The sequence below is a fragment of the Ailuropoda melanoleuca genome, chromosome 17 (assembly GCF_002007445.2).
Source record: "Ailuropoda melanoleuca isolate Jingjing chromosome 17, ASM200744v2, whole genome shotgun sequence".
Classification (NCBI taxonomy): domain Eukaryota; kingdom Metazoa; phylum Chordata; class Mammalia; order Carnivora; family Ursidae; genus Ailuropoda; species Ailuropoda melanoleuca.
In genome coordinates this window covers 18866023-18890116 of record NC_048234.1, presented here as the reverse complement: position 1 = coordinate 18890116, position 24094 = coordinate 18866023, and the positions used below count along the sequence as shown (strand labels likewise).

The following is a 24094-nucleotide window of genomic DNA, read 5'->3' as shown; positions in this document are numbered from 1 at the left end:
AAAGGCTTTGTGGACTGGAAATAACCCTTCAACGATGAGGATACGGAAGAATAAAGATCTGGTTTTTCTGTTAATGATACTAACCTAGTAGGTTAAAAAGTTTAATGTAAGGCAACAATTAACCCTCAACAAGTCAGCAAACCAGTGAAAAGAAAGGAAAGACCATCCTTCTTGCTACAGCTTCCTGAGTGAGCAGCTGGCTACGGCCCCCTTGGTGGAGACATCTTAGCAATCCTACAGCGCTTATTTCCATCAGCTAAACTGGGAAACAGATACTTTCTTAGGTCAGACGCCATGTAAACTGTAAGCATTTCTTCAAAACCACAGTTCTTCACATTTTCACTGAATGTGCAACCCTGGGCTACTTTTAAACTGCGTTTGTTAGAATTTGAAAAGACCCTTTTAGAAGTGAGTTCTGAATGAGGCGTCTCCGAGGCTGCCGACGGACCGCGCGTGTGCTATGAACAGAGCCGTGACTAAGTCTGAGCGCTCAGCCACTTCCGGCACTGAAGCAGTCCGCCCTGAGACCAGTGAGCATCTCGAAAACCAAAGCAAAAGACACTGTTTACAAACGAAAATGACATGAAGGCAGAAGGAAAACCATGATGTTTACTGCAAGGGAATCACATCCTTCCCAAAGGGGGGAAAATCACTTTCATATGATGCACGTCCTCAACATGGGATCCCCCCTCCATAAAAATCTATTCCAGATTAACCATAGGGACAAAATAGGCCTGTATTTTGAAATTCATTGAGATACCACTTTTTGTCCGTAACTAACTCTGAATCTCTACAAGCTACGAACACTGCAGTCCTTCTGCACCACCTGACAAACTCAGAAGTCCGCTGGCGACACCCGTACCAGGGGCAGGAGCCCGGTACTTGCAGCACAGCCTGCAGTTCAGCCCTGGCTGCGGCCGTGCTGGGCTGCGTGGCCGGGTCAGGGCTGAAGGAGTCCCGGGTGAGGCAGGCAGCGGGAGGAGCATGCCTGGGAAGGCACACTATGGCCACCAGTCACAAGCAGCTTCAGTGGCCTCCTGCCCTGCACTTAGCGCCACTTTGTTTTACTGTGGCTTTTTAAAAAAAATGTCTTTTTTGGCCTTTGCTTGCTAAACTCAGAATTTATCCAACCTTTTCAGCTTCTTAATGGAAAAAAGAAAGCTAGGAGAACTGACCACTCATCTCCCCAAGCCCTTCCACTGCCAGAGCCAAGAAGCCCTGAGAGGCACCGCCGTGACATGCCTCCCAAGCCACACAGCCATCTTCAAAATGAACAGCACCTTCAAGGCCTTGGCCTGCCCTTCTGCAGGACCCTAATACCAGCAGCTGCTGCTCCAGTGGCCTCACTGCAGTGTAAGCCACCCCCTCCTGCCCCAGGAAAGCCAGCTCTGCCGGACAGGGATGGAGAAACTATTCAGACTGGTGAGAAAACAGACAAAACTAAGGACTCAGTGCATCAATAAAATTATACCCTAAAGGATTAACCTTGGATAACAGAACATGCCTATTAAATGAAGAGAATAAATATTTATAAAATGCCCAGCCACTCCTCACCCCACTCACTTCCCAGCCCAGAGCAGCCACCACGGCAGCCCCAGGCTCTGAGGACAGAACCAAGCCTGTGTGCTTGCCACGCGACATCCCGAGCCAGAAGAGCCTAGAAGAGCCCCGCAGGAAACGTAGCGGAACAAATACTCCACTTCAGTTGGCAAGGTGGACGGGAAAAGGTAGAGATCAAGCCTTAAAAGCAACTCAGAAATGCATCACAGCGACAGTTCTCAGGGACCACCTGTCAGAAGGACGTGAGTCCCCAGCTCAGCAGAGGTTCCCATGGTGGGAGCCCGGGCTTCGCTACAGAGAAGCCAAGCACATTTGAGCAGCTGCCTGAAGAAGTAGAGCTCTCAGCACAGGCGGGGGCCTCAGAAGCCCCCCGGTTCTCCCCCAGCTGTTGCTGAACCTGCCTGCTAATCCCTAACGGTCAGTCTCAAGGGGGATCATTACTCCAGCAAACAGATTTTAGCTACCGTCCTCTGACAAAACACATGATCTTGGTCTCCAGTTGAAATGTCCTTTGTCTCATGAACAGCTCACAGTACCTTCCACATCTTTCATGATCTTAAGGGGAGGGCTACTGAAGTGGTTTGTTGGCTTTTATCCTTGAGGTCCTAGAGAAGACTGACGTGTGTAGTGGTGGTACCCATGTGTGTGCTTCAGTGCCAGGAAACCGGCGTCAAGTGTCAGAAAGGCCATGTGTGACAACCCCACAGCATCACCATCATGGTGCTTGGCCCTTCGTGTCAGCCCACGAAGCTCTCTGAACAGGTGCTCAATCACTGACTTACAAACATCCATGTCACGCGGGGGAAACTATGTCACGGGGGTATCCCGCTCGGCGTGTACTCAGCGCTCATCCGGAAGACTAGAACACAAAGAGATTGTAGGTGCACACCCAGGCCGAGGGGAATGTCCAGTCTGGAAACTTCGCTCTCAGAGCATCCAGCTGGGAGGATTTCTTATCTTCCCCAGAAAGGTAGTGGGCAGCAATGGCCACAGTGACCATTCCTTCAGGCCGCTCTTCCAAGACCTGGCAGAGAAAATTAGTTTAGTTCTCCAGTTGTAGGAAGGCAGAATAATGATCCCAAATGCCACCTGGGAGCCTGACCAGGGACAGCAGCAATGCGGGGAAAGTCCCACCTGTACTTCTATCCAGAACCGCCATGCCGAGGCCTGGAGCCCGTGCGAGTAAAACACGAAGTAGTCCCCTCCTTTACTTGTGACCGGGGTGCCATTGCCAAGAGACCACTGAGAAAGTGTTGACCCTTTGTGGGTTCGAACGTAGAAGGACATGTGGCTCGGTCCTGGAAGGAAGAGGATGAAGAGTTCATCTTCTGAAAAGCATCAAGGAAAGAAGCTAACTCGCCACCAAACTACGAAGGACATGCCTGTATCACCTCAAACATCCTCACTGCAGACCTAAGGGAGGTTCCGGTCTGCACCTCCACCTGCGGGCAGGGGCGGGGGCAAGTAACGTGCGCCCGCAGAAAAGGCACAGAATTTACAGTGAGAAAACCCGTCGTTGAAACATAAGAACCTAGCATCCGTGAGTCCTTCAGAAATCTAGGGAATAAGCTTCATCCAACCAAGAGGTCACTTCAAGAGCTGTGGCAGAACAACAGACAGGATTTTAACAGACGCAAACACGGTACACAGGCGGTGTTCCGGTGAGGGCGGAAGCCTAGGACAGAATGTGGCCGACTCGGAGACGAAGCGAGGAAGCAGACAGAGTCCGCAGACCTGCAGAGACCCGGAGAGTTAAGGCCACTAAAAACTGAGATAGTAAAAGGTTACAGAATATGTGGTCAAAACAAAAACTTTCCTAAATGCCAGAAAATATTCTTTTTAAAGATTCAAGAAGACCCGTCCTACAAAAAGGAATATAGCTAATAAAGCAAGAAATGGAGACCAAATGCATCCGTCATAAAAATAAATGTAAACAGAACTAATCAGCAACTAGAAGGGAAAAAATTTCAACTTGGCTTAAAAATCCAGATCTAATTACCTCCTGTATTCAGAAAGGGTCAAAATAACAGTATGAACAAAGTGGACACAGTTTTTAAAATGACCTCTTTTGGGGAGGCTGGATGGCTCAGTGGGTGAAGCGTCTGCCTTCAGCTCAGGTCATGAACTCAGGGTCGTGGGATCGAGTCCCATGTCAGGCTCCTTGCTCAGCAGTCTGCTTCTCGCTCTGCCCCTCCCTCCTGCTCATGCTGGTGCGCAGGGAAAAAAACAGGATTCAAGACAAAAGCAATACATGTAAAAAGGCACCTTTTAATACTAAACATTTAATTCACGACATAAAACTGACTTCTGTGCAAGTGACAGCAGCTGCTTGATGAAGCACAACCACGGATGGAAAAAGACCCTACACAGAGCCAGCATCCGCCGTCCTACAAAACATCAGTTGACCAAAACAAATGATCAGTGAAGTCGATCCCATGGATATATAGATCCGACTTTAGAAGATAAATTCTGCATCATCGGCACGTACAGTGGACACAAAACGTATTGTAAGTAAACTTAAAATGATCAATAACAAAACAAAATGGCCTTCTACCTGGAAATTTAAAAAATCTATTTAAAAGACTCAGGGTGGCTCAGTCAGTTAAGCATTGGACTGTTGGCTTCCGCTCGGGTCATGGTCTCATGGGTCATGGGACCAAGTCCATGTTGGGCTTTCTGTTCAGCGGGGAGGAGTATGCTTGGGATTCTCTCTATGCCTCTGCCTCTCCCCCTGCTTGGGTGCATTCTCTCAAATAAATAAAGCCTTAAAAATAAATTTATAAAAGACTTGGGTTAAAGAAATCCAAACAAAAATTATAGAAGTTTTTTTGTAAATAATGAAAATATTACATATTAAACTACTGGGTACATGTGAAAGCCATGGTAAGAGGAAAATCCATAGCAATGAATGTTTTTTCAGTAAAATTTAAGTACAAGAAAGAATAAAAGACAAGGAAGGAAATATTACAAATAAAGCAAAAAAGCAGAAATCAGTAAAAGAGAATGAGAACTAAACAGATGTAACTTAGTGAAAAAACCTGTTCTTTTATAAAACTAACAGCTACTAGCTAACTTGGTTAAAAAAGAGGTGGGGGGGGGAAGGGGAGTGGAGTAAACACAAATATATAAAAACAGTAAGAACACTAGAAATGTTTAAAATCACATGTGGCTACTCTGCAGACCTCTATACTACGAAATTTGGAAACCCAGATGAAATGGATACTTTTTAAGGAAAATAGATTACTAAAACTGTACAACACAGATATAAATCTTAAGCAAACCAATTTCCCAAGAAAAAGTTAAACTACTCCTGCAAAAAAAAAAAACCCACCCAGATGGCTTCCGAGAGCAATGTAAGCCAGCTTTTCAACCAGATTGTTCAAATGCTTCCAGAACTGTTCCAAGGCATTAGAAATTAAGGACAACTAACCATTTTCATGATGTTTATACATTAATAATGTGTAACATACCTAAATCTGATTAAAGAGTACCAAAAAAAAATAGTAATATTCTGTGATATTGGTCCATGTTTAACTCAACATTTCTAAATATTAGCAAACAAAATCCAACATCATGTAAAGAAAATACAAAGCCATGGCCTAGTGGAAAACACCGTTATCAAAAGACCCAAGGAAGAAAAATCCTAAGATTATCTTTATAGATACTGAAAAAAGCCTTTCCCAAAATTAAGACCCATTCCTTGTAAAAAACATTCAGGACGTGACTGCTGACAAATGCTTGCCTACACCCAAGGCTCGCCTCTCTCACGCTGGGGAACGCTAGACATCAGTGCTCCACGTCAAGCAAGGACACCCGCTCACCACGTCCACACCATACGAGCAGCACCAGCCACTTCCACATGCCAGTCACAGGCCTAAGAACGGGTACAGAAGAAAGACTGTATTTGCAGATATACACAACAGTCAAAGAGCTAGACTTGAAGTCTGTTTTTGTACGGCTCTCAGGCTAAGAGTGCTTTTTACGTGTTTAAAAAGCAGTCAGGTTGGGGCGCCTGGGTGGCTCAGTCGTTCAGCGTCTGCCTTCGGCTCAGGGCGTGATCTCAGGGTTGTGGGATCGATCCCGGTGTCTGCCTCTGCCCCTCACCCCAATCATGCTCTTTATCTCTCTCTCAAATAAATAAAACCTTTAAAAGACATAAAAAATCTACAATAGGGACATATAGCAAAGCCCGAAGTATTTACTATCTCTGGCCATTTAAAGGTTGGCAATTCCTAGTATACAAGGGGAACTCCAGAGGAGCAACGATTAACTCAAAAAGTAAGAAGATTCACTGAGGTAGCAAGATACAAAATTTACACATACAAAATAGAACCAGTTAAGAGAACATAACAGTAGAGAAAAGTCCAATTATAACAGCAACAAAAACTAGATGAGGAAAATGTTATTAACACTCCTGAAAGACACAAAAGTAGATGTGAACACATGCAAAGACATTCCCAGTTCTTGGCTAGGGTGACATCATGTCAGCTCTCCTTAATTTATAAATGATGATACTCCGCAAAACATTAAGAGTTATAATACTAAAGTTCATATGGAAAAACATGCAAAAATAGCAAGGAAAATCCTGAAAAACAAAAATTACAAAGGATCTTAACCCTTGCTCATCATTAAGCTACAAAGTTTCTATAATTAAAAACGTGCTCATAGGTACACAAGCAGACCCACATGTATATGGTCAAGTAATTTTTTTCTGATTTCTGGACATTTGTAATCACAAAACACAGGGCAGTAGATGTGTAACTTGCCTGCCAGGAACCTGAATTTTACTGGAATTTTCCAAATTGTGCATAAAGGATAGAGAAAGGTTTGGATTTTTCTGTGCTTCCTTTTTACAAGCTGGTGATTAAATAAAAATCAAATTATTGGCATGAACAAGAAAACCAGTTGGTGCAAAATGAATTTATTTCCAATTAAATTTTAAAAGCCTAGGGAAAACAAAAGTATCCGCCTTTGAAACCACCAGCTGAGGCACTTAATTAATTGCCTATACCTGCTTCATTCTGATGGTTACGACCAAATTTTATTATTTCACCACCACCATCTTGTGTCCTCCGGTATTCCTTACTAGATTTTCAAGTCCCTTCTGTGTTAAGCTGAATGAACTATGCCTTAGCACAGCACATAGAATGGTTCACTTTTTACAGGAAATGTAATGATGGCCAGAGTCACCAAGAAATACAAAAACCAAACAGGTGACTTGTGAAAGAGGAAGTTCAGTAAAAAGTGGGCAAAGTTGAGGTATACACAATCAACTAATTTTCACAAAGACACGAAAGCACTTCAATAGGGTAAGGTAAATCTTCTCAACAGATGATAATAGAACAACTGCATGTCCATAAAGAGAAGAAAAAACCCTTGACCTCTACCTCCCACCATAAACAAAAATTAATTCGAGGTAGATTATAGGCCTAAACATAATAGCTAAAGCGATGAAGCTTCTAGAAGGAAACAAGAGTCTGTCTTTGTGACCTCTGGGTAGACAAGATCTTTTTAGAGAGGACACAGAAAGTACTATTCTAAAGAAAAACCTGATTAATTGGAATCCATACCCCATTAAGAAAATGAATGGACAAGAAAACCCAGGTATCTGATACAGACATATCTGATAAAGGACTGTGATCTGGAACATACACACTCCTGCAAGTCAATAAGCCCAACTTTTAAAAGGGAGAAAGACATGAAACAAAGCAGGGTAATCGAGTATTTCCCAGGAAGCACCTGGAAGAGTGATACCATCAGGTATCAGAGAAGCGTGAGAGCTACTGCTAAACACCCCACAGAAATGGTACCATGGAAAAGAGGAGTGACTACGGAGAATGTGGAACAATGAATTCTCATAGGCTCCCTGTGGGGAACCACAGACTAATACTCAAAACAACATAGCTCCGTCTCAAAAACATGCTTACTGACCCAGACCCAGGATATTACATATTGGAAGATTCTATTTATGTGAAGCTCGACAATGGAAGAAAGTGAACAGTAGCAGGAACTTTTAAAAAATGAACTTCCTGTGTTAGAGTTTCCCAGGGAAACAGAACCAATCCTCAATATTAGCAAATCAAATCCAACAATGCATAAAAAGAATTATATACTACAACTAGGGGGATTTATTCCACGTATGCATCAGTTAACTGTGATCCATCATGTCAACAGCCTAATGAAGAAAAATCACATGGTCATATCAGTTAAGAGAAAAGCATGTGACAAAATCCAACATCCATTTACAGCAGTCAAAGCTCAGCAGACTAAAAATACAGGAGTTTCCTCAACCTGACAAAGAGCATCTACAGAAAAGCTACAGCTAATGTGATACTCGGTAAAAATGTAGCAGCTTTCCCACTAAGATCAAGAACAAGACAATGATCCCACTCTTACTACTCGNTACAGCAGTCAAAGCTCAGCAGACTAAAAATACAGGAGTTTCCTCAACCTGACAAAGAGCATCTACAGAAAACCTACAGCTAATGTGATACTCGGTAAAAATGTATGAAGCTTTCCCACTAAGATCAAGAACAAGACAATGATCCCACTCTTACTACTCGTCTTAGCACTCTTTTTCACAATACTGGAAGTCCTAGCTAATGCACTAAGACAAGAAAAGGTAATCAAAGATAAGACGGGGAAGGGAAGGAAGAAATAAAACTGTGTTTGCAGATGACATGATCATCTATGTAGGAAATCCCAAAGAATCAGCAAAAGACTCCTGGAACTAATAAACAATTATGGCAAGGTCACAGGATACAAAGTTAATAAACAAAATCAATTGTTTTCCTATATACCATCAATGAAAAATATTATTTACATTAGCATCCCCCAAATGAAATACTTATGTACAAATCTAACAAAAGTTGTACAGAATCTATATGAGGAAAACTACAAAATATAGTTCTGATGAAAGAAAACAAGACACAAATAAGTGGAGAGATATTCCATGTCATGGATAGGAAAAGTATTAAGATATCATTTTCCCCAACTTGATGTATAGATTCCAATACAATTCCAATCAGAATCCCAGAAGGTTCTGTTGTGGATCTTGACAAATTGATATATGGAAAGACAAAAGCAATATTCTGAAGAATAAAGTTGGAGAGGACAGATACTACCCACCTTCAGGACGTGATCCAGAGTGCACCATTGTGATGGCTAAACAGAGAAACAGGTAAGTAAAACAGAACAGACAGCCCAGAAACAGACCTACACGAATACAGTCGACTCATGTCTGACAACACAACAAAGGTCGTTCAGTACAGGCAGGAAAGTCTTCAACAAATGGTACTAGAACAACTGGGAATACACATGCAAAAAACATCCTACACTCAGACCTTACACCTTTCCCAAAAATTAACTCAAAATGGATCTCTGATGGATCTAAATAGAAGACACAAAACTAAACTAAACTTGTAGAAGGTGACGTCAGAGAAAATCCAGAGACCCTGGGTTTGGCAATGACTTCTGGACATGACACCAAAACCATAACCCATGAAAGAAAAACTGATTGCACTGGACTTCATTAAATTTAAAAACTTACATTCTATGGAAAACACTCTTGAGAGAATGAAAAGACAACCCAGACTGGGAGACAATATTTGCAAATCACTTATCTGGTATAAAGAACTTCTACCCATACGCACAGAGCGCTCCTAAATTTTGACAACAGAAGTCAAACCACCTAATTAATAAACAGACACGTCACCAGTGATGATACACAGATGGCAGGTAACCTGTGAAGAGACGCCCCGCACCGCGGGCCAGTAGGGAAGCGCCCACGGACACAGCAGGGAGACACCCCTGCCCGGCCGTCACAACGCCTAGAATCCCGACACTAGCAGCCCGGGTGCTGCTGGGCGTGCAGGAGGCGCGGCCGTGCTGGGAGAGATGCCGGCTTCTGACTAAGGTAAATATAGGCCAACCACACAATCTAGCAACTGTACCCTAGGTTTTTATCCCGGGGAGTTGAAAACCTGCCAACAGCTGTTTACGGCAGCTTTATTCACAAGCGCCCAAACCTGGAAGCAGCCAGGCAGCCTGTCCCTCAGCAAGGGATCGGCCAGACCGCAGCGCGTCCACATCGCTACGGAGCCATGGAAAGAAGCGAGCCCCTAACACGTGAAGGCTCTGACATGCACACTGCTGAGCGAGAGGCTGCACGTGACTGCAGCTACAGCTGTTCTGGAAAAGGCAAAACAGGAGAAAAAACAGTAACAAAGTCAGTGTCTGCCAGAGGGAGTGGGGAGGAGGGATGAACGGTGGGGAGCACAGGGGATTCTCAGGGCAGGGAATCCACTCCGTGTGATACGGTGGGTACCTGACATCACACGTTTGTCCAAAATACCCCCAGAACTATGCAACACAAAGACTGAACTGAGCCTTAATGTAAACCAGGGACTTGAGTACTAATAACGTCTCAGCAGCGGCTCATCTGTTTGAGGAAACTCCACACTCCAGGGCAAGCAGGGGCGGGGAGCTCTGCTTGCTGCTCAATTTTTCTGTAAACCTAAAACCACTCTAAAAAAATAAAGGTTTAACAAGCTTCAAGTGCTCTTCGAAACACTAAGTTCTTCCTAACATTTAAGGAAAACAATATGTACTTTCTAAGAATTTTAACAAGTGAAGCAGAGAAGAAAACACTGTCCTGTCGCTTACCTGTGGCTTCAAACGTCAGCTTTACAGAATCCCAGGGTGTCTGTTCTTTGGACACAAGTCTGAAATGAGCAGGATCTCCTGGAGAAACTTCTGGAGCAGGAAGATACCAATTTTTCCTATTTGGAAAGGTAGCTTCAATATTTAGGAGGCTTAATTTTAGTTGACAGCTATCTGTAACTCATGGACGTGGTCCGAATATAGGACTCATCATTTGGGGGCATGAAAATAATCTCTGATGGATAGGATGAACCCTGCTAATTACTCTAAAAGCCTGTTACTGTGTAACAAAAACTTCGCAGAATTAAGAACAAGGGAGCCTAGGTGATCTTGATTCCACTACCCATCCTGTTCCTCCTTATCCGACCCCTTACCCAACCACAAAAACATCCCAGAAATAAAACAGTATAAAACTAATGCTTTCCTGCCATCTGTGACACCAGCTGAGAGGGCCAGCCTTTCTAAGGACTCAGGCTTCTAGAGGAAAGACTTCCTAAATCTGGAAAAGCAGCAGCACGCTTCTGAGTGCTTTATCCCACTAACGGGGAACTTCAGTAGTGACAGAGAACACAGCACACAGGGCACTTGACATCTGTGTTAACCACATAAATAATGAACTAGTCACTTCGTGACAGGACTTGAGACAAACGCACCCCCAGCGACAACAGCACACGAGGGAACCAACCTGATGAGGAAGTGCACCGGCAGGTACCACGGGAAACCACAGAGGGGCGCGTCCTCCTCACAGTGAGCTCGGATGGTGTCGTTGATCTCAGGAACATGAGGTGTTATGTGAGACATTCCCGTGTAGTCAAACCCATTGATCCATATTCCAGAGTCCCGTTTAATTACGCTTCCATCCAGGTCATGAAATGTTCTAGTCACATGCTGCAAGGAACAGACGGATGAGAAAGCTACTACCTGAATCCCTTTACCCACATCCCCACTGCAGATGAACAAAAATGAGTAACTGTGACGATACCAAGAACCGATGTGGCTACGGAGCGACAGAACCGCTCACACGCTGCTGGTGGGGGAGGGCGGGCACCGCCACCTCGGGGAACCGCTTAGCGTCACCTAAACGAGCACAGACGTGTCAAGCTGGCCGTTCCACTCCTGCAGGTGGGCCTTAAAGAAACGCGTGCAGGGTACAAGAGTGCCGATTCCGCCCCTTCCACGGCAGCAGAAACTGCCAACAGCCCAAATGTCCACCAGCAGCGGAAGGGGCAAGTGAGCCTCATCGCTGAACCACAGACACGTGAGTCAATGTGGAAACTCCGTCCCAGCTGCTGGGCAGGACGCGGCCGGGGGCACAGGAGCATTCATGCGGCTCTGTAAGCGCAGAAAGAGGCAAACTATCTTCTTGTTTAGGGATCCACAGGGACGTGGTCAAGAAAAGGCAGGAACTCCAAACTGCAAGACCGTATTTCCCTGGGGTGGGGGCGGGGTGGAGGGGAAGAGCCGGGATCAGCAAGGGGACACTCAGGTCTTAGCAGGTACTGCTTATGGTCTTTCCTTTAAACTCAAGGATGGATATACAAAGTTTTATTATTTCTTACAAATATATTTATATATTAAAATTTCATTAAGACTTTTCTGTAAACCTGTTTCAGATTTAAAAGACACGAACACTAGAACTCCGTTTAGATGGAGGCTGAAAACAAATACGTTCTAAGATAGGGACACACACACACATGCTTCCCTTTCAGTGTGCGACCTGAGCGCCCCCCCCTGCACAGAGACAAACATCCTACCTCAGCGCCCGATGACAGACTTGGGCTCCATCCAGCACGGCAGAAACCAGCCCAAAGCACAGCAAGCAGGAGGAGAGGGCTGAGTGGGCAGGGGCTGGGGAACCGGAGCCACAGGCCACAAGGCCACCACCCGGCTCGCATGGGCCACGCTCACCCGTGGAGGCACCGTCTGTGGCTGTTTGTGCTCCACGAAACGGTGGCGACAGAGGCCGTGTGGCTGGCAGAGCCCCAATTATTACCTGACCCTTCTCGGGAAAAGTGTGCCAACTTCCGGCACTGGAGAAGAAGAGAACCCCAAACAAATCAGAACAGGAGTTTTTTAAAAATAAAAATGTCGCTTTTCCTAACTACTATACTAACGCAATTAGAAAAAGTTAGCAAGTCACTGAAAACACAGTGACTCCAAAAACAAGCTGTTCATCACTCAAGGTTTTCTAAGTGGTCAAGTCTGTCACATAAGGCGTATTGCTGGGCCCTCCAGGACTGTAAACACGCAGCAGTTGGCCTTTGTCACTATCTCCTCTCTGATAACGACTATTTGAGTGTTGTTATTACTTGTTCAAGTCCCTGAATAATTTACCTGGGTTAGGACTCTCGGCTTTTGTTTCGGTTTTTTTAAAGATTTTTTTGTAAAGTAGGCTCCGTGCCCAGTGTGGGGCTAAGACTCACGAAAGTCCTGACCCTGAGACCCAGAGCCGTGTACTGTACCCATCGAGCTGCCCAGGTGCCCCTGCTTGAAGTCGGCTTTTCTGTTTCGCAGCCTCTAAGAGAGAGAATGGCAATAAGGCAGCTTAGTTCTTTCTCCTGCGTTGTATCGCCAACTTCACAAAGTTTGCTGAAAACCTAAAATCCATGGAAGTTCTAAATTCCACGTTACTAGTCCCTTTCTAAGTTATTGTATTTTCATTATGATATCCTACCTCAAAGGCTACCTAAGATCACTTTTACTAGCATTTTAAAATACCGGTTTTATTTTGCCAGTTGAATTCAGCTTTTTTTCTCAGCCTGCAGACATTTTTACAATCTGTCCTTCTAAAAAGCTCATTACTCCCCAGCACATACTTGCTTGTTTTTCTAGGCTGGGGCATTTTCATAATTTGAACAGTAACAGAACAAGCTGACGCGTCTCGTTCGGTCTCTTGGGAGGAGTGTGTCTCGCGGGTACAAAAGCCTCTTGGCGGTCAGTCTTCTCCCCACTGCCTTATGCACAACCGCCGAGGACAACTGAATAAATAGGTCAACAGTCGGCAAGTCCGCTGGTTTTCCTGTTGACCGGCGAAGCTCAGCACACACGAGGCTCTCCCTCCAGAACCTCGCGCTGCTGCTCTTACCTGAAGAAACACCCTCTTTGGCTTGGGGCCGGCGGGGTGCGAGCTGTACGGGAAAAACGCGCCGCTGCAGACCAGGAGGAGTGTGACCGCGCACACCGAAGTCAGCGCCAGCATGGTGCCCTTGGTGCTCTTGGCAAGGTAGATGAAGCTGATCTGAAACAGAACGCAGAAACAGGAGAGTGGCCGTCGGCAGACAGGTATCTACCGCCTTCACTGTACCGGGGTCCCCGGAGCGACCGTGAGGAACACCCGCCAGCAGGTGCTCGCACGCCGCCCCTGGCGGATAGGCGCCGCCTCGGGGGTTTCTGTCCCGGGCGGGAGCCCAGATAAACAAGGGGTGCCCCGTCTGCTACGACGTGCCTGTGACAGGCAGCCCGCCGGCGAGGGGAAACGACACAGACATGGGGTCTCCGATCAGTCAGACAAGACCCCAAGACGGAGACCCATCACCAGTCCATCCATGACCTTATTTTTCTTCTGATTCTGTCAGGGCCCCTCGTTAACCACAGCACAGCAGACGCCATTTATCTCCCAAACATCATGACATCAGGCTTTTATTAAAGAACCAGAGATAAGATTGTAAGCGCAAGCAAGCCTGTTCCAACGAAACGCAAGTTCTACTCCGGACGCTTCCGCACCGTGCCGCGTGCTGGCTTCGTCTGAACTCGCACTTAGATGCACCGTCAAGACGCCACCCATGGGCCCGGCCCCACTCGGTGCCGAGCAGCCAGAGCCACAGTCTAACAGCGCCTCTGTGCTCAGGCAAGGGCACCTAGCACATCCTGGACCTGCTTCTGTTAGCTGCTTAGTGGCCACGAAATCACAGAAATCAAAGTTGTGGGGGACACACATGACTCATGGGATACGCCCACAGATCCCGCAGGGGTTCAGAAGGAGCCACACTGACCCAATCCCAGCTCCCCTTGCGCCTGCTCCCCCTTCTCACCCACCCTCCAGGGTCGATAAAGAGAGCACGAATGTGAAAAGACTCTTATGGGGATGAAAATGAGCAATCAGGCAAACATTCGTAAGCTACCACACGCTCTGCTAGGTAAAACGAGAGGACCGTATAGCTACGGTGGCCCAGGGTCCCATCCCGGCTCAGCTCCAACAAACCGGTACTGGTCCTGGGTCAACGGTCTTGTGTTTTTACACCGTGAGCACAGAAACAAGACAGTACCCAAGGAGCTAAGGCTGTGAGTCAGGAAAACACAGTTTGTTACCCTGTGTCTCTCTGTCCTAAGAGTCGTGAGATTTTAAAATGTGGTTCCACAGAACAGTGTCAAATATCCCAAGAAACGATTTCCCCTCTGCGGGAAGGCTGCCCAGCTTAGGTGTTGAGGGTCTTTCAGGTCAAAATGAGACCTCCCTGTCACAGGCCGTGGCTCCCGCCATCTCCACGCAGCCGCTGCCCAAAGCTGTCCTAACGCCTCCATGTAAGCTACCCTTCCACATCCACGTTCCCTTTCCAAACCGTGGGGCTCGTCTGCTGCCCCTTCCACGCGCCATCTGGAGGAGGTCTGGTCATGGAGGGTGAATGAGACGCAATCACAGGGCAGAGGAGGAGGGGGAGGTCCATCTGGATTCCACTACCTTCGATTTCACTCTTATTTCTGCCTTAAATGTGACATCATCCATCACTCTAGGTTCCCAAATGCGTGTGAAATAAAATGAAGAGAAGCAGGGGAGAGGTCTATGCAGCGTCCACAGGTTCTGGCTGTCTTGTTCCCCGAAAGTGTCCCCATGTCACTCAGCAGCGGTCTCGTTTGATCAGGACAACCCCAGGACACCTGCTAACCCGCCACCAGACAGGCACTGAAGGGCTTCCTAGCAAGTGGACTCAATAAATCCCCGAGGCCTGAAAGAAGCGCTCTGTGAAATCGGCATTACGGTTCGTCGTCACTGTCGGCGCAGCCTGGGCCGCCTCTGTTCGTCCGCCGCCCCATGGAGGCAAGCACAGAGCGAATGATGCCCGCCCACAGCAAACGGCGGGCCGCCACTCTGCCGTCTAGTGAAAAGTCAGCGAGCTTCCCAAGTATTCCAAGAGGCACTCTCCCAATGCTCTCCTAACAAAATATAATTCATCTCTCCAGGGCTTCCAGGATCCCCTTACTGTGGGGTCATTTTCTGTTTCCACGGTGAAGTTGTCAGGCTTTATTCCATGCTGTTCACATGGGACGGAGCTGAAATGTCCCACATTTAGATCATCGCTTCTGAACACTAACAGCTTTCACCACTGATTTGGGGGGGGGGGGACCCAGCGCGTGACTGCGCTGACTCTGGATCACAACCTAATCATGTGATGAACCCCGAACCCCTTCGGCCCTCATGGCAGCCAAACCCTCTACCGACCTGCACAGAGAATTTAAAGGCTTAACATTAAAACCAAAAGAAGTAAACTCTGGAGGCAACAAAAAAACATTTCAGAATTCTCCATCTACCCCTGCAAACACCAGCGAGGCCTGCGTCATTCTATTAAAGGCCAAATGGCTGGAATGCTCAGACTCCTTTCCGCCGATCGCAAACACGCTCTCCAGAGCCGGACACGGTTGTGTGCACGGCTGTTCGCTGCCTACGTGAGGGACTTGCACGGATGCTGCTGACCACACACACGGTATCCATCTCTAAATCCTGACCCCCCACGACATGCCCTTCACCGTGTCGATGCGGAAAGGCTCGCCGTCATCTCTGTGGAGGAGAGAACTGTCATCAAGTCACAACTGCTTTTCCTATTTAGTCCCCTCGCTGCAAATCCTGGAGTGCACCTGTGGGTATGCTGTCATCACTTCTTATTCTCGGGACTTCCAACGAAAAGAGCCACACCACAGAGGGGCCAGGCCTGAGCACACCATGCCGAGGGCAGAACTCTGCCTGGAACTTGCTCTAACATCGGGGCTATCTTCCCTCTGGAGAGTCCCGGAGAGGAGAAGCAGGGATGGCAAAGGTCGGACTCTCTCTGCAAGGGCAGAGCACCGACAAAGCAGAAAGACACGGCCTGTGACACTCTGCATCCTAGTGTCCGTCCCCCAAGGAGACCGGCCCCATGACTGAACCCTGCGCTGCTGGCAGCTGGTGGTCAACTGAGTGGTAACGGAAAAAGCCTCGTCAGATTCAGTCTCCCTCCACCAGCTCTAAGAGCACTAATAAAAGTACCATCGATTTATTAACATTTGCCTCTCATTAGGATGTTGAAAACACACTATTAGGGATCATTCTAAAAATCCACCATTTGGCACACCTGAGTTGAGGACTCAGTCACTTAAGCATCTGCCTTCGGCTCAGGTCATGATCCCAGGGTCCTGGGATCGAGCCCCACATCAGGCTCCCTGCTCAGCCAGGAGCATGCTTCTCCCTCTGCCCCCTTCACCCCAGCTCATGCTCACTCTCACTCTCTCAAATAAAATCTTCAAAAAAAAAAAAAAAAATCCACCACTAAGCAGTCTCTACGAGCTCTTACTTGGTATGCACTCTACAAATTCACATTCAGGTCGTCTGAAAGCTGGGAAGAGATATAACAGAGGACTTGGGAAGACAAGGAGGTCAAAAGCCAAACAAACCCATTTCACATCTTTTTACCACCAAACCCACATTCTGCACACACATTCCCCATTTCTTTTGTGTAGATGTTTCTCAATAAAGTATATAAGCGATGCTATTTGACAATCTACAGCTAAACTCATCACATATTTACATAACAAATGAAGAAAGAAGAAACAAATTTTTAAATTTTTTCCTTACAAAATAGGAAGAGAGGATCATTGTACAACCAGCCAGAATGGACGCCAGCACGACGTCAGGTGGGATTTCCGAACCACTCCTCCCGAGGATGGGGGTAAACATCTCGAAAACCGCCCAGATGAGGTACAATGCGTAAAGATAGGGAACAAACATCCCCAAAAGGTAAAAGGCAATAAATTTTCCTTGGGCACCTAGGGAAAAAGAGAAGAAAACACACATCTCTGAAATTCTACAGTGAGATCCCGACGTTTTAGTACTGGTGTACACAAGACAGAATGCGTTCGTTCACTCACGGACAAGAAAATACAGGTGACAAGACAACAGACTATGTAATACATTAGCTAAGTGTTCGTAAGCGTGAGCTTGGCACGGGGTATGAGCTATAGGATGAAAGTCTCTGTGATCTGAATGTTAAAAAATACAAACAGCAAAGATCCTGAAAGCCTACCCCCAAAGACAAAAAAAAAAAAAAAAAAAAAAAAAAAAAAGAAATGGTCCCTGCAAGTCTTGTCTTTAGCATTTGAAGGAATTTTCCCATTTGCATCAAAACCCCAAACACCCTACCATGCTGCTTAAAGTCTTTGTGCACACAAAGCTTTGTGAGCAAGGGAAAGGCCACCCAGACAGCACTGATAAAGGCCGAGCAGAGTCCTCGATACGTGAGAGCCACGAGGGAAACGCAGTGCACACACAGCGAGGTGTCGAAGAAGACTTCTCCCAGATACTGGTCACCGGCGTTCTGAAAGAGAGAGAAATACACCAGTGGTCTCACGCGGGGGCCAGTCACCAAGATCTCTATCGCAGTGTCACTGCCATTGCTCAGAAGAGCTACGTTTGATCTTAAACTTTAAGGAAGTGCTCACGACGCTGCCTCCTGTCAGGACGGCTGCCCCCCGGGAGGGGCATTTACTCAGATGGGGTAAAAACCCCCTGGCTCCTGTGCAGCCTGGACTCTTCCTCCACCGGGCTCAAAGTAACCCTCGGAAATGTTCTAAAATGGAAGAAAGCGCTCTCCTAAAACACTGATGCCTGTAAGCTTGTCTATTTATGCAATCCCCAAACAGCTTCAAGCCAAGGCGAGAAAGGACCTGTTCAGAGCAGCTCGGCTGCTGCGATGCCACCCGCAGCCCCGCCGGAGCCCCCGCCACAGGGTCTGGCTGGATTCCCGAGTCTTCTCCACCGCTCCCCACCGCTCCCCGTGGCGCAGCTCTGCCCCCGCCCTGGATTCCTGCAGCTTTCGCATTCATCACTCTTACCCCTGCTCTTGGGCCTCGGAGCCTGCGGACTCCCGCACAGCCCCCAAGTCCGTCAGAGGACAGCTGCCCTGGCGGCTCTGTTAACGCGGACATTAAAGTGATTTCAGTGCCAGCACCCACACGGGAAGAGCCCAGGCCCCAGGGGGTCCTTCGAGAGCTCAACACGCTTTCAGTAGCGTGTTTCCAAAACCTGTCCGGGCTCCTCTGACAAACCTCCTTGGACATGAAGGGCCACCGCTGTGACACACTTTGATGGTCGCCACAGTGTGGAGACATGCGGTCTTTCAAAATAACGGAAAAGAAAATAATTCTTAGGACTCTACCGGAAGAGTACCACTCGGATGTTTAAAACCACAGGTGTCAGCAGCGCCGATCATACCTTAAACCCCCAAACTGTGGCCAAAGGTCACACAGACGCCCCTGGAACCCAGTCCCCCTCTCCCGGCCTCCGCTCCCGGCCAGGCCCGCCCATGGCCATTCCCCACACCGCCTCCTGCATCTCCGTCCGCTCACTCACCGCTCACCGTCCTGCTCGGAAAAGGTTCCCGCGGCCTCCCTGCTTCTCAGAACCCTGCAGCCTCGCGCTGGCCGACTTCGCCACGTACTGTGCGCTTATCACCCTCGCGCTCACCACACTGACCTTCTTGGCTGTGACCCAAATGCATCTTGTGCTCTCCCACCTCTGACCGCCCGTCACCCTGCTCTCTACCTGTCACCCTTGTACTCAGGCTTCAAAAATCCAGTTTCAGTGTCCCCGCCTCCTTCACAAAGCTTTCCCGACTTCCACACCTGTGGTCCTGCGGCGCCATGAACACGCCAGTCTGTCTGCTCATCCCCATGGGCCGTTACCCCAGATGAAGCCGTGAGCCCCTCAAAGGAGGAGACCACACCCTGACGAATCTCTGTACCACTGGCCTCGGCACAGTGCCCCCCCCCCGCTCTGAGTATTTGTGAAATGAAACACACTATCCTTCCGGTGGTGTATTCAGCCCCCAATTTTATGATCAGACAACTGAAATTAGTCAAAGTAACTGTCTCCTGCTCCCCTGCCACACTCCCCACCACCCCTCACGCTCTGCTAACACACTGTTGCACTAAGAATAAGCATGGCAACTTGAGCCCCACGGCATCGCCTTTTTAGAAACTGAAGCCACTAAGAGACAAGTATTAGCTCATCCATAAACAGATGGCTAATTTCAAAGAACCTTTCTTCACTAGGGCCTGTTAACAAGGAAGTGCTCCTCAGAGCACATCCTGACATGAACTGAAACAGAGACCAAGGTTCAGACACCAGAGATCCCCGTGGAAGGATCTGGATCACCACCTCCTGTATCCATGCTAACCCCTAGCAGGGCAAACAAAAAACAGGTGTGTGTTGGCTGTCTTGAAAATAAGTAACAGAACTAAGAAAGATTTTCCTTTTAACTCATTTAGAAAATCTTCGGAAACCACGGGTCACTCTCTCACCGTAGTTTACCGTTGAGTCCTGTTACTCTGTAACCCTAATTTCTACTTTTATGTTTACCAAATGAACGTATACAGTGGAAACCCTAATAATATGGCAATATTCCCTACATCAGCACCAATCATTCTGGAACCTGCTCTCCCTTTCCCCATGTTCCCCCAGCAGAGTGTCTCCCACCCCCTTGCCACAGCTGCATGCTGTCAAGAGTCCACATCAGCGACACATGGGCTAAGGGAAGGGAACTGGAGAGAAAAGTCTATGTGTGGCTCAAAGGGCAGCAAATGCCTCCCATGTGTCCACGCCACGTGCCAGAGCTGCCCGAGCATGGGGGACAGTGGGCACCCCTGGTAATGAATGACCTCGTGCAATAGATTCGGCAAAGGCAGAGACGAGCATCCAAACACCGAGAGCTCTGCAGCACACGGGAGGCCTCCAAACCCTCTGAAGATGCCTTCCAGAAAATTAACATGGTTCTGGACCAAGTTTTCTATCATTGTGCCAAACAACGTTTGCTGGCTCAGAAAGCCAACAACGAATCCCACCGGAGTCTGTCTTCCATCCTCGGAGGCAGCAAAAAGAAATCCGTAAACATGCCTCACACTCACCACGTAATAAAATTTTTTTGCGAGGGTATGGATGAGTATTATTTTGGCCACGGCTGCAGTTCCGTACAGACAGACGGAGACATAGAAGTGGTTATACCATGACAGGGACTGTCCGATCAGAGAGACGAACACTGCCAGGATGAGCACGGTGACCAGGCACGTGAACCAGCTTATGAGAGTGATGCCAAGTGCACAGAAGAAGTCCTTCACGTAGTTACCAGCTACTGCAGACAAAACACAAAGCAGAGGTCACCCACTTTACCACATCAACCTCACGCCAGGCGGCAGAGTTCAAGGGGCAAACGGTAAAACAAAGAATTCACCACTGTCACTGCAAAGTACTGAAATGTCCCAGGGCCAGGTTTGTTAAAAACTTGAACAACGAGTAATATTCAAATAACATTTGCCGAGAGTCTGTGGGTGCTAAAGACTGGGAGACGTAAGTCCCGCGGTTCCGCTTTCATCTTCAGCGCCTTCGGGACACTCTGTGTATCAAGGTATCGGCAAGAATGGGAGGCAGAGCTCCACACAGAATCCTGCCGGGAAGCTGAGGCAGGAGGAGGAACGAGCCAAGTCGCCGGGGCGGTCTGCCGCCGCACCTGCCGTCTTGTGAGGACGCACACCAGCCTGCACCACGCGACGTCCCAAGCAGAAGGAAACCGATTTAACCCAAAGTGGTTGGGTCAGACGTCCAGACAGTGCCCTGACCGCTGGTCTGTAGCGCGGGCCCATGGGATTTCCGCCAACGGTCATCTTACAAACCTTACAAACCCCTGCGGTGTAAGCACAGATCCCGCTGCGCCAAGAGCAGAACTGTAACGAGCACCTTCATCTGATGTTCTCTTAGAAATTGCTTACAATATCAATCAGAGGTTATGTTTCTTTAAGGTTTTAGACTTCTTGAAAAGATGGAGAGAAATGGATTCGAAAAACTTCAGGCAAATTCCTATATGCAGGCCAGCACTGCAGTTTTAGAAGAAAATACTTACTTTTGTGTTTGGGCTGCAACAGCTTTTTGCCCAGGTACAACACGACGGCCATCACCACCACGGAGTTAATTATCGAGCCGACGCGAGAGGGGTAGGCGATGACAAACAGGCCAAGCACGTCGAAGAAGACCATGTTTCCGTGTCGATACTTAGAGGAAGAAGGCAACATATCAGACGTAGCTAGATATTTAAGAACTGCTAAAACGTTGTCACCTGTTAGTAAAGAAGAGAAAGATAATGAAGGTGAATAAACCATGCACAGTGTGAGTGAGGACATAACTGACGGAATGCAAACAGGGAGAGCTTTCCACCACCCCTCTCTCCCCACCATTCTCTCAAAATATCTCAGAGAAGGCCCGTGCACCCACTGTCTCCTCTCCATGTAGACACTCAGCCAACTGGCCTTCATCTTCTCCCTTGCATGGGAACTGGTCTCTGATCCATTCCTTCCTCGCTGTTGACAAACCCAAAGACTGTCTCCCAGTCTATCCATTTAACATATACCTTAAATACTGCTCTAGAGACCAGAAGTTCGGTGCTGGGACACAAGGCCCTCAGGAAGCTCGTAGACACCAAACACACTATTACATTGTGTTAAGAACACGCACGTCAACTGTATCGCAATTTCAAACACTAATATGGAGAGGCAGGAGCGGCTCCTGGGACCACATCCTGGGTGGCCACCGGAGCCTGAGAAGTTAGGGAGGTGTTTCTATCTAAACACTCCTATACAAAGCACATCTGTCCACGCTGCTCAGGGCAGAGGAACAGGAGCCAGCATGACAGGGAGACAGCCCACACGGCCAGAGCCGTGGAGCTGAAAGCTGAGGAGACTTCCCCAATACAACACAACATACATCGGAACCAGGAGTCCTCAGCCACGAAGCTGGGGAGGAGAGTCCCTGGTAGGCAGAGCCGGGCACACCAAGGTCTGCACTGTTCCAGCACGGACCGAGTGCGTCTGGACTTCAACGCAGGAGCAGGAAGAAGCCATGAGCGACTGGGGTGCTTCCCCCATGCTCATCCCACCCCTAACTTCTCTGCTTCCCCCGAGACGCCACACTCTTATCGTGCCATTTCTGTCCCTGGCTTCTCCACCTGCCTGCAGATGTGTTTTCCCCAAAAGCTCAGGTTGAGTCCTCTACCTTTGCTTCACTCCTCCAAAGCCCATTCCCCACGCTTTTGTGGTTTTCTCGATGCCTCTGATTCCCAAACCCATATTCCCAGTTCTGCCAAGAGCTCTAACACCACGTGGGTACTTCCATCCGGTTGGTTCACAGACTCCTCTCTGACGGAGCTGACGGCCTCCTTCCCTTCTTCACGACTGCTCCACCGTCACCTTCCCATGTCCCCATTAGGGTCAACGGCACCATCTTTCCCCAGCCACCTGGGGCCTTAGACTTCACAGCCGTCTCCGCCACCAGCCACCTGATTCGTCCCTTCCTTCCAACTGCTCAGCTCTTGTACAAGTTCCACCCAGACCATAATCTGACACTACTCAGCAACAACACACACACACACACACAGCAATACACACACACACAGCAACAATACACACACACCCACACACACAGCAACAATACACACACACACCCACACAGCAATACACACACAGACACAACAATACACACACAGACACAATACACACAATACACACACACAAATACACACACACACAGCAACAATACACACACACACACACACACACACACACGCTCTGCTCTGGCCTGGAGCATCCTTCTCTTCTGCATGGGGCCAAATCCTATCAACGCTTCCATTAGGGTTCCTCATCAGACTCCCCTCCCCTGACTATTCCAGACTTCTCTGGAAAGCACATTAACCCCTGGCCCGTGTTGTCCTGACACCTGTTCGGTAACCCCTCACTACCTGCACCCCCTCTAATGTCTGGCTTCCATTCTGGCTACACGCTCATTGCTCAGCAACCCTGGTGTTAATCCTGGGCCCGCTCTCTTTCCAGTGCCTCTCAAAGAACAGTCTTACATTCTTAATGGCTAACCTAGACTTCAAGGCTAAAATTCGAGCCCTCATCTCTCTGACTCCAAAGCCCCACCCAGCTCACGCACACTACACGCTGCATCCCTAATGCACTGTCCACAGATAGTTATAGGTCTGGGGGGTCAGCCCTGATAGTCCATCCTAACAGATCAAGAGTCTACATTTGAATACCAACCTGCTCTCTGAATGGAATCTGTGAGAATTCTGTCCGCCGTGTCGTACTTGGTGTGATAAATATATCCATTCTCAATAAAAGCTAAGTCAATTCCTAAGACACACGGAAAAAAACGTCATTTTGCTTTAAAGAACAATCTTTCTTTAGGCTTATTTAACATATTAAATTCCTAAAAGACAAAATGTCAACACAGCGGCATGACTGCTTTGTCACATTTCTGAATGTCCTACAGAACCTAGAGCTGCGGAACGGCTGAGCACGTTCACACATCAGGGAGACATGACAAGCCACACAGCAAGGGGCAGGAACACGGAGCTCCGGAGGCTGCGGGAAGTTCACCAGCCACAGCCCTGCCGGGCCAGAGCCAGACTCTAACTTCAACTCAGCTGTACGAGCCGCCAGGGAGCTGGCAAAGCAAGACAACCACAGAGCCAAAGACCCCCAAAGATCTGCCACCTCCGGGGGGAACAAAGTGCTGACCAGCCGTCCCCACCCTGCCACCGTGAGGGGCAGGACGACATGTTCTAGAAAAGGCAAGCGTTTA

The 24094-nt window shown here is 48.0% G+C and overlaps 1 protein-coding gene across 1 annotated transcript in view; it reads right to left on the bottom strand.

Moving 5' to 3' along the window:
* Window positions 1-1513: 1513 nt before the first annotated feature.
* The window catches only part of LOC100482612 (endoplasmic reticulum metallopeptidase 1), a 40977-nt gene continuing 18396 nt past the window's right edge, over window positions 1514-24094 (bottom strand). The window contains exons 6-15 of the mRNA XM_034647004.1: window positions 23551-23643; window positions 21360-21572; window positions 20371-20594; window positions 17609-17783; window positions 17045-17235; window positions 13307-13459; window positions 10907-11109; window positions 10225-10340; window positions 2695-2858; window positions 1514-2584 (exon numbers count right to left, since the gene is read on the bottom strand). Coding sequence (XP_034502895.1) covers window positions 2420-2584; window positions 2695-2858; window positions 10225-10340; window positions 10907-11109; window positions 13307-13459; window positions 17045-17235; window positions 17609-17783; window positions 20371-20594; window positions 21360-21572; window positions 23551-23643 — 1697 coding nt within the window. The 3' untranslated portion in view covers window positions 1514-2419. The remainder of the gene's footprint in view (window positions 2585-2694; window positions 2859-10224; window positions 10341-10906; window positions 11110-13306; window positions 13460-17044; window positions 17236-17608; window positions 17784-20370; window positions 20595-21359; window positions 21573-23550; window positions 23644-24094) is intronic.